This window comes from Papio anubis, chromosome 17, assembly GCF_008728515.1.
Source record: "Papio anubis isolate 15944 chromosome 17, Panubis1.0, whole genome shotgun sequence".
Taxonomy (NCBI): Eukaryota; Metazoa; Chordata; class Mammalia; order Primates; family Cercopithecidae; genus Papio; species Papio anubis.
This window is the reverse complement of record NC_044992.1, coordinates 3,892,675-3,902,867: the sequence shown is the minus strand read 5'-3', so window position 1 is coordinate 3,902,867 and position 10,193 is coordinate 3,892,675. Positions and strand designations below refer to the sequence as shown.

The window sequence follows — 10,193 nt, the reverse complement described above, 5'->3', positions numbered from 1 at the left end:
TCATGAGCTGTTTTGGTTTTAGGATGCAGGTCTCAAAAGCAAGTTGTGGGACTCTTTCTGTATAAACAGCACATGATGCCAAAGGGACCACAGGGAAACCTCGTATTTCACAGACTTTAAAGAAGGAACCAGAGACGTTAGCTTACCTTCCAAGCTGATGATGATGCTCTTTAGATTTCCAGGACGTGGCCACGCACCATTTTAACTCAGAGTCTGTGTGCACTGTGATTTAGAACCTTCAGGTGAGCACATATGAGAACATTATTGGGGATTTTGCCTTTGGCCTCAACTGGCTCTGCCATAAAGATAAGCTGGAAGGTGAGGAACCCAGACTCAAATGTGAACTGTCACATCTCAGTCACCACCTCTGTCCTCTAAACGGATGGGAAAATGCCCCAATATCTGCCCAGGGGTCATGTAGTAAGTTACTGACGAAAGAGGTAAGACTGAGTAGAGGACCTTCTTTACAAGATATACAAGATATCAACATCCAGCTTTTTATCCTGAATCCTTACAGATAGTTCATACGGAGTTAGCGTTAGGTGTTGAAAGCTTATTTGTCCTTGATATAAATCGCTAGTGACTATTAAGGCCTCTTCCTTACAAACTCGGAGAAATGAACGTGGAGTCAGACCTCTTATTCAGCTAAATTATAAACAAGGAAATCCCCCGAGGAGTTTTGGGAAGATGAGGGGTTATTTCCAGAGTGCAAATTCTCGACAAATATATTTGGAATAAACTTGTGGAAGGGTCTAGACAATATCCCCAAACTTACATCAGTTTTAGACATAATCAGCTACTCAAGGTATAGAGCCAAAACGTTTTATTTGCATGCTGCTTCAAATGCAAATGAAGAGGTTTTCGGTGGTGTATGTGAGGCACTAGGCTTCCAGGAAAGATGTGGATCTCCCTCTCCCTCTCATGGGATAGGGCTGATAACAACCTTATTAAATTCAACCCTTTCTGCCTTGGGGAGGCCCACAACCCTCAGGATTCAGTTCACAGATCACATTATTTGCTGGGCATGGTATTTCTGGTCAGTTTCAGATGTGTGTAATCTGGCTGCCAAGGCAGGATTAGGCTTTTTGGCTGGTTGAGTTGGTACTCCTCCCTGAGCTTTAGTGAAATGATGAAAGAATTTTGAATTCTGTTCACACAGGTAAATAAACTGAAGGAAAAGCCTTTCACAAAAGGCAACCAAACACATCCAAAGTCATAGGAGCAGCACAGAAAGTCCTAGGCAAGAAACTTGATTTTTTTCCTCCTCTCAGCAATATCCAATGTTCACAGTGACTTCCATTTATTCCCAACAAGAGCGCTGGAAATCAGGTTTTTTCTTTTTGTTGAGCCTCTCTTTTGTGGCAAGCTTGTGCTATGTGTTTTTCCTAAAGGTTTTAGTCACATTCTTAGACGAAGCTTCCAAAGTAATAATTTCTCATGAGGAAACAGGCTCAGGTTAATTTGCCATCGCTGTGGAGCACCCAAGTTGCATGGCTGGGATTCAGTTCCACCGCCTCCCTGACCTACTGGGTGCTATTAGCCCTTCTTCACAGGTCAGGAAACCAGAGCCCAGGAACACTGACTTTTCTAGGGTCAGAGAGAGCATGGATGTGTCGAGACTGGTACTTGACTCAGTTCATCCGAGTACCAGTGGAGGTGTCCTCCTCTTCTCGCCCTGCCGTAATACCGCACTGCCTCCCGAGTCTGTTCCCCTGTGCTCTTGAAGCTAAGGCAAACGGCATTTATTCCCTTCCTGTTCTTCATGTACCTTGCCTGAGACACCACCACACTAAGTTCCTCTGAATCTGACTGCAAAACCTGAAGTGGGTCTAAACTGAACCATGCTCCAGTGCTCAGATTTTTCAAGACATCTGTATTTCTGGTTATAGCTAATGTTATAGCTCCATCCAAACCTGGTGGGTGTTGTAGTTTACTGAGTACTACGAGTGCTTTGTTTCACAGGCTTTACTACATTCTCTGTAACTCTGGGGTTACAGGCCAGTAAGAGTCCCCCCAAAAGACAAGGGCTGGCTGGGCGTGGTGGCTCACGCCTGTAATCCCAGCACTTTGGGAAGCCGAGGTGGGTGGATCACAAGGTCACGAGTTCGAGACCAGCCTGACCAATATGGTGAAACCCTGTACCTACTATAAATAAAAAATTAGCTGGGCGTGGTGGCATGTGCCTGTAGTCCCAGCTACTTGGGAGGCTGAGGCAGTGAGGATCAAGGAGGCGGAGGTTGCAGTGAGCTGAGATTGCGCCACTGCACTCCAGCCTGGGCAACAGAGCGAGACTCCATCTCAAACAAAACAAAACAAAACACACGAACAAAAACAACAGACAAGGGCCCAGGGATACCGTTAAGCCATTTCTAAGATGGGTACTTTGACCTCTGGTAGAGGGCTCCTTAGCGTGAGGTTGTGATGAAGAGGCAGTCAAGCCCCTGAGGTGAGCAGTCCCTTCAGGCGAGTTCTTCTTTGATCATGGACATCTAGTCCAAGCACACTCTGAAAGGGCACACGTTTGTTTATTCCTGCATGTGTGCTACTCAAAGGGAGAGGGTCTCTGGTTTTCATCAAATTCTCAAAGAGGGTCTTTAGGAACCATGGATTCTAGTCCCATTTCCTCAGGAAACAGGTAAAATCTGAGAGGCAGCATAAGGCTTGCAAGGACTTGCCCATCATCAACACAGCAAGTCAGCTGCGGAGCTAGACTTGAACTCAGGTCTCTTAACTCCCAGAATAGCACGCAGTGGAAACACCTCATCAAACATGTTGAGCGCCTGCTCTATTCCAGACCCTAGGCTGGTGCTGCTGAGGTGATGATGGTCATCACGCAAAATCGGGAGTCAGCAGTGACGGTACTTTACAACAACTTCCATGTCGCTTTTACGTTATGGCCCAGGCAATATTTGCAGGGTCCTCCACAATAAAAAGATGAGGCTGCTTGCATCCAGAGGAGCCTGGCCTGCCTGGCCACTCTGAAGGCCCCAAAGACTCACCGTGGGGCACACCTATAAACCATTCTCAACAGAGAGGGACGCTTTGAGCGATGGCCCTTCCATGGAGCCTGGAAAGTTCTCCCCCACCCTTTTTGTCTCAGTGTTGCTTGCTCAGTGCAGTTCCTCTAAGCATCTCCCTGACTCATACCATCTTCACGCCTTTCATCTCCTGCCACAACAAAAAGGCTTACACATTTCAACACCGTCTCTCATCTCCCAGGTACCTGTCAGCCAGAATTCCTATCCTTCCTCAAAAATTTAGTGCTTGACTCGATGTTTCCATGATCTAAGCTCCAAATTCCTCCTCCACTGCACCTCACTACCCACTAATGCTTATCCTTAACAGTACCTAAAGCTTCTCCAACTTTAAATCCTCCCTTTCGGCCCGGCTCGGTGGCTCACGCCTGTAATCCCAGCACTTTGGGAGGCCGAGGTGGGCGGATCATGAGGTCAGGAGATCGAGACCATCTTGGCTAACATGGTGAAAACCCATCTCTACTAAAAATACAAAAAATTAGCCGGGCATGGTGGCGGGCGCCTGTAGTCCCAGCTACTCTGGAGGCTGAGGCAGGAGAATGGCGTGAACCCGGGAGGTGGAGCTTACAGTGAGCTGAGATCGCGCCATTGCACTCCAGCCTGGGAGACAGAGCGAGACTCCGTCTCAAAAAAAAAAAGAAAAAAAAAAAAAAATTCCTCCCTTTCGTTTCTGACACTCTTATTCCGTTTTCAGATCCTTCTTTTAAAATTTCTTTTCTTTTTCTTATTTATTTTTAGAGACAGAGCCTTGCTCTGTCACCCAGGCTGCAGTGGCAGCAGCAGGATACAGCTCACTGCGATCCCAAAGTTCTGGACTCAAGCGATTCTCCAGTCTCAGCCTCCCAAGTAGCAACAACTAAAAGCCTACACCACCAGGTATAGCTAATTCAGATCCTTCCTTCCAACCTTTTCTCTCTTACTCCTGGCTGTCCTCCAAGGCCACCACTTTCCCGGCAATCCTGAACTATTGATGCATTCTTTTGATTCTTCCTTGAGTAAAAGTCTTTTTTGAAAAGGTCTCATGCCAGGCTGGGCATGGTGGCTCATGCCTGTAGTCTCAGTACTTTGGGAGGTTGAGGTGGGAGGATTGCTTGAGACCAGGAGTTTAAGACCAACCTGGCCAACACAGAGACTCCATCTCTGGAAAAAAAAACAAACAAACAAACAGAAAGAAAAGCAAGAAAAGTCTCATTCTATTCAGCTATGTTACTGTTTAGTCCTCCATTCTGCAATTGTCTAACTAATCATATAGTTAGTCCTCCCCATATTCGCCAAAGATTTTAGCACTTGAAGCTCCCTTCCTTTCCTACCTCTAAATCCCAACATCTAATTTTCCTGGCTTCTCACTTCCACTTCAGTCCTCTGTGGCTCTGGACTTTCTTTCTTTTTTTTTTAAGACAGTCATACTCTGTTGCCCAGGCTGGAGTGCAGTGGCACAATCTCGGCTCACTGCAACCTCCGCCTCCCAGGTTCAAGCGACTCTCCTGCCCCAGCTTCCCAAGTAGCTGGGATTACAAGTGTGCACCACCATGCCCGGCTAATTTTGTATTTTTAGTAGAGATGGGGTTTCACTATGTTGGCCAGGCTGGTCTTGAACTCCTGACTTCAGGTGATTTACCCGCCTCAGCCTCTCAAAGTGCTGGGATTACAGGCGTGAGCCACCAGGCCCGGCCTGTCCTGGACTTTTATCATCTCCTAGTGCTACTTCACTATGAACCTGTTTGCTACTATAACCACCAAGCTCTCACAACATTGCCTGCACTGCACTGGCCTTCAATTATTAGAGACCTGCAGTTTCGTGGCTCCTCCGTCAGTCCCTAGCCAGTCTGCATCCCATGTTTGATGGCCTGGGCTGTCGTCTCATAGCACCCTCAATTTATTTTTTATTTTATTTTTTTTTTTTGAGACTGAGTCTGGCTCTGTCGCCCAGGCTGGAGTGCGGTGGCCGGATCTCAGCTCAATTTATTTTGGGCAATACAATCCCAAGCCCTGGACACAAATGCTAGAATTCAATGTATCTGCTACTGCAGCCTGGTGGCTGAGTTGTAGAAAAAAGTGATTCATCAAGACATACATGAGGCATTTGAAACCAGGCCTTCCAACTTCAGCGTCCTCTTCCAAAGTTTCTTCGCTCTTCTTGGTCTCCTTCCTTGTCTCATAACTTCACCCATAAAATCGATGTCATCAAACGATCTCCCTGATTTTCTTCTCCCCTATATATCCGCACGCATGTTCTTGTTTCCTAACGTTTTAGTGGAATAACAGGTGACCCGCCTCTAGGCCAAATTTAATCCGTTTTCCTGAGTTCTGCATCGCCTGCCGAGCATCCTACCTCCCCAGGCACCTCTCCACTGGCTCCTTTCTCCCAGCCTCTCCTATCTTTACAAGCTAAGGACCAACAAACCCCCTCTCTTGACCCCTCTCACTGCCAAGCTTCTCCGAGGAGTCGTCTGCATTCGTTGTGTCATCCTTTTCGGTGCCCTGCCAAGGATGTGGAATATGACAGGGCTCAGTCAGTGCTCAATAAATCTCGAGCCTCAAAAACACCCGGTAAAAATAAACCCGGCTCTCCGCTTCCCCCAGAGCCCAGCATCCCCCTCCACTTTCATTCACCCCTTTCCTACCCTCGGCTCCGCCCTTTGCCGCGCCTCCCATGATTCTCGCGAGACTTGGTGATTCCGTTCCGCACCGCCCCGGCTAAGCCGCGCACTTCTCGCGAGGCTGCAGGCAGTGCCGGGCCAGACATGGCGGAAGGTAGGGTTTTTTGTGGAGCCGCGCGGGAAGACGCGGAGCTGTGGGGGCGCTGCTGGCCGGGAGAAGCTGCCCTGGGAGGGGAAGGCCGGGCGTGGTTGCATGGGGGCTCCGCGGGTCTCGCGAGCCTTTCTGTGCAGCCTCTCCTGAGCTTCTCGGGCTGGGGTCCGGAGCGCGGTTCCTATGACAACGCCCCTCCCGCGATACCGACCCCGCGGGACTGCGGCCGGCTGCGGTGCGGGGCTGGCAGGTCTCGTGCCGGTGCAGCGTGCAGCCGCGGGGCCCCGAGGGCAGCAGGGGAGGCTCTTGATTGCCGGCGGTGCCGGGACGCCGGGGGAAGTAAGCCTTCGCCTTAGGAAATCGAAACTGCTGTCCTGGCACGTCCTGCATCCGGAAGGGGTCCATCCCTTGCTTGCGGAAGAGCGTGGGACTCCTCGGGCTGGGGTCAAGCAGGCGGGCGCACTGGCGGCTCCAGCTCCGCAGCAGCCCCTGCCTTCAGGCCAGGCGTACAGATGAAGACGGGAGGAAGGGGTTTGCGGGAAGGGGGTTGGCCAAGGTCACACTGCTCACAAGAGGGCTGCTCAAACCAGACCTCTGTGCCTTTGCCTCCCAGTCCAGTGCCTACCCTGTGGTCTGGTGCACTTCTCATGACATTGCAGGTTAAGGCACTCTGGTCTCTCAGAGTCTTCCTCTCTTAATGTAGCAGTAATTAGAAGCCTTCATTGTCAAAGCCTTATTGTACACGTAGGGGGAAAGAAGGCCCAGAGATGGGGAGTTACCTGTCAGGAATCGTGCAGCGACGTTGTTGTATCTGGGCAGCGTGATTCTCCTCTTTACACCGTTATTGGAGAAGAATATTCCTTATTTGACCTTTGTTTATTGAGTGACTGCATTGTGCTTGGTCACGACTTGTCCTGTTGGTTTTGAGCTTTGAATGAACCTGTCTCTTGATGGATCTTAGATTTGGGCAGCACATGACAGTTGGTCGGCTTTTTTCATTTGCGTTAGACTTTAGATAACCTCGTGAAGGAGGCCTGGCGTGTATATTTGCCCTTTATTGATAAAGGAATTTAGGCAAAGTTACAGAGATAGCTGGCACTGGCACCCATTTGGTTTTGGGGTGTGTGTGTGTGTCTGTGTGTTTTGAGACAGGGTCTCGCTCTGTCCCACAGGCTGGAGTACAGTGGCGCGGTCACAGCTCACTGCAGCTTCAGCTTCCTGGGCTCAAGCGATCCCCTTACCTCAGCTTTCTGAGACCACGGGCGCTCGCCACCACACCTGGCTCATTAAAAAGTTGTGTCTGTGTGTGTGTAGACAAGGGCTTGGCCCGGTGTGGTGGCACACGCCAGTAATTTCAGCACTTTGGGAGGCCGAGGTGGGAGGATCGCTTGAGGCCAGGAGTTCAAGAGCAGCCTGGGCAACATGGCGAAACCCCGTATCTACAAAAAATACAAAAGTTAGCCAGGTGTGGTGGCATGTATCTGTAATTCCAGGTACTCGGGAGGATGAGGCACGAGAGTCGCTTGAACCCGGAAAACGGAGGTTGCAGTGAGCTGAGATGGTGCCACTGCACTCCAGCCTGGAGTGAATGGAATGGTGGCGGGTGCCTGTGGTCCCAGCAGTAATACTAGGGAGGTGGGAGGATCATTTGAATCTGGGAGGCAGAGGTTGCAGTGAACTCCACCAGCCTGGGCGACAGAGCAAGATCCTGTCTCACTATGTCGCCCAGACTGGTCTCCAGCTCTTGGGCTCAAGCAGTCCTTCCGCTTTGGCCCCTCTAAGTGCTGCGGTTACAGGCATGAGCCATTGCGCCTAGCAGGCAGCCAGTTTTTGTCTTTGCTTTTTCTGCCATATTCCTGGAGGGGAAACTTGAGGTGAAAGCAGGGGAGTAAGAAAAGGAGCGAAAACCCAAGACATTCTCTGACGTTACTTTTTGGGTCAATCACAGAATGTTGTTGTACACAGCAAATAGCTGTTCCTCACAGGAGTGAGGTGGGTAGAAAGGTTCAGGAAGGTCTTCTGTGAGGTAATGGGTAGTCTGGCGCTTTTACACTAGGAAGGTAAGTTCAGTGTTTTGGGAATACAGTAGCAAGGTTGAGATTGTGGAGGGCGGCTGGTTTTTCATTCAGGAGCTTTACTGACCCCCTGCTGTGCTTTGCAGTCGGGTTCCAACCCCTGAGGAGCTCATGCAGGTTGAGTCAGCATGCTCATCATCCATACTCATCATCTGGCAAGTGCCTTCAGAGACATCCCGTCAGTGGGGTATCTCTCCTTAAACACACGAAGACGACATCCTTTCAGGGTTAAATTAGCAGGGGGATAGCTAGGTAAGCAGTCATGAAGTTCTGACTTTGCAGTTTTTCTTCCTTCCTTCCTCCCTTCCTCCCTCTCACTCTGTTGCCCAGGCTGGAGTGCAATAGCGCGATCTCGGCCACCGCAGCCTCCACCTCCCGGGTTCAAGTGATTCTCCCGCCTCAGCCTTCCAAGTACCTGGGATTACGGGCACCCACCATCATGCCCGGCTAATTTTTGTAGAGATGGGGTTTCACTATCTTGGCCAGCCTGGTCTTGAACTCCGTACCTCAGGTGATCCGCCCGTCTCGGCCTCCCAAAGTGCTGGGATTACAGGCTTGAGCCACCGCGCCCGGCCGCCAGTTTTTCTTTTACCTTTTTTGTGTCCCAACTTTTTGTTGGGATTTAAGCTTTTTAGAAACAATGTTGCAAACTTCAACTAGGAGGCATTCTGGGCCATTTAGCTCATTAACCTGAAGCTATGCAAAGGAAGACAAGATTAGGTAGAAAATGTTTGTGGGATATTAATCCTGCTTGTGCTTTAATCGGATTCTCAGAGCCTGCTATGCTTGTTTGGAGAGACGTATTTAAATATAAATAAATAGCAGATATCTGTGTCATATAACTTGAATGATCTGTAAACACACTATGGGAACTTCCCTGATAATGGTTGGTTGGCTGTGTGAGAATGTGGGAGATAGTGCCTAGGAATAGTAAACAGAATTCCTGAGAGACTAAGTGTACCTCTTCTTATGTGACTTGTTTAGAGGACAACCTTCTTTCCTTCCATCTATCCATGACTATGGATTTGACCATATATATTTAGCTAAAGTCTGTCGTAAAATTAGTTTTTATTCCCCATCTCTACATCTCTGTAGCTGTCCTGCTAATCTAAGCTTCGTTTGTGGTACTTTTTTTTTTTCCCCCGAAACAGGATCTCATTCCGTCACCCAGGCTGGAGTACAGTGGCGTGATCACAGCTCACTACAACCTCCACCTCCCAGACTCAAGTGATTCTCTCACCTCAGCCTCCCAAGTAGCTGGGAGTGCAGATGTGCGTGCCACCACATCCGGCTAATTTTCGTATTTCTTGTAGAGTTGGGGTTTCGCGATGTTGTCCGGGCTAGTTTTGAACTCCTGGGCTCAAGCCATTCACCTGCTTGGGCCTCCCGAAGTGCTGGGATTACAGGTGTGAGCCACCACTCCCAGCCCTAAGCTTCCTTTGTAACCCCAGTGAACTACTTCAAAAGGTTCCAATTAAAAGGTTGCTTTTAACTTTTCTGCCTCGATTTTGCTTTCTCACACTCTAATTTCATAGTTTCTAGTGTTTCATTTAAGACATCAATCAGATCATGTCTCTCCCACTCTTCTTAATACTCCTGCCCCTCATTGCCCAGCTCTCACAGTTCTCCGTAATCGTAAAATATATTCCAATTCTCCCAATGACCTTTAAGTACTAACAGGGTGTGGGCCCCACCTAACACTTCGAGCTTGTTTCCTGCTTTCATTCACTGTGCCCCACCACACTGACTTTGTTGCTGTTCTTTGTGCGTGCCCAACATGCTGCTACCTCTGCGTCTTTGTCCTTGCAGTTCCCTTGGCCTGGAACAGTCCTCCAGTGCTTCTCCACAGAGCTGACCCACTTTATTCACTCGGTGCCTGTTCAGTTGTCATCTCATTAGAGGGCGTCCCTCACTGGAATAAAAACCCCATGAGGGCAGGAACTTGTTCTGTTTTGCTCACTCCTGTGTCTCCCAGCTTAGAATCATGGCTGTGGTTGAAGGAAGGTATGAATTTCTCGAGCATCACCTGCTAGCCATCAAGAAAAGTTACCTGGATACATCCTTAGCTTCTTGCCAAGCAAATCCAGCTTTTATTATGCTCTGGATAACAAGTCTGCTAAGAGCTACCTAACCTACTTTTCATCCTGCCCATTTTTGTTTTAGCAACTAAAATACAATGTTTAAGGCCGGTCACGGTGGCTCACATCTGTAATCCCAGCACTTTGGGAGGCCGAGGTGGGCGGATCACTTGAGATCAGGAGTTCCAGACCAGCCTGACCAACATGGTGAAACCCCATCTCTACTAAACATACAAAAATTAGCCAGGTATGGT

The 10,193-nt window shown here is 49.1% G+C and overlaps 1 protein-coding gene across 2 annotated transcripts in view; it reads left to right on the top strand.

The window, feature by feature from the left end:
* The first annotated feature begins 5,730 nt into the window (after positions 1-5,730).
* The window catches only part of ANKFY1 (ankyrin repeat and FYVE domain containing 1), a 99,515-nt gene continuing 95,052 nt past the window's right edge, over positions 5,731-10,193 (top strand). The window contains exon 1 of one of the 2 annotated variants that reach the window (XM_021928582.2): positions 5,731-5,789. In XM_021928582.2, coding sequence (XP_021784274.1) covers positions 5,780-5,789 — 10 coding nt within the window. In that variant the 5' untranslated portion in view covers positions 5,731-5,779. The remainder of the gene's footprint in view (positions 5,790-10,193) is intronic. The other variant, XR_002517935.2, reaches the window with a different exon arrangement.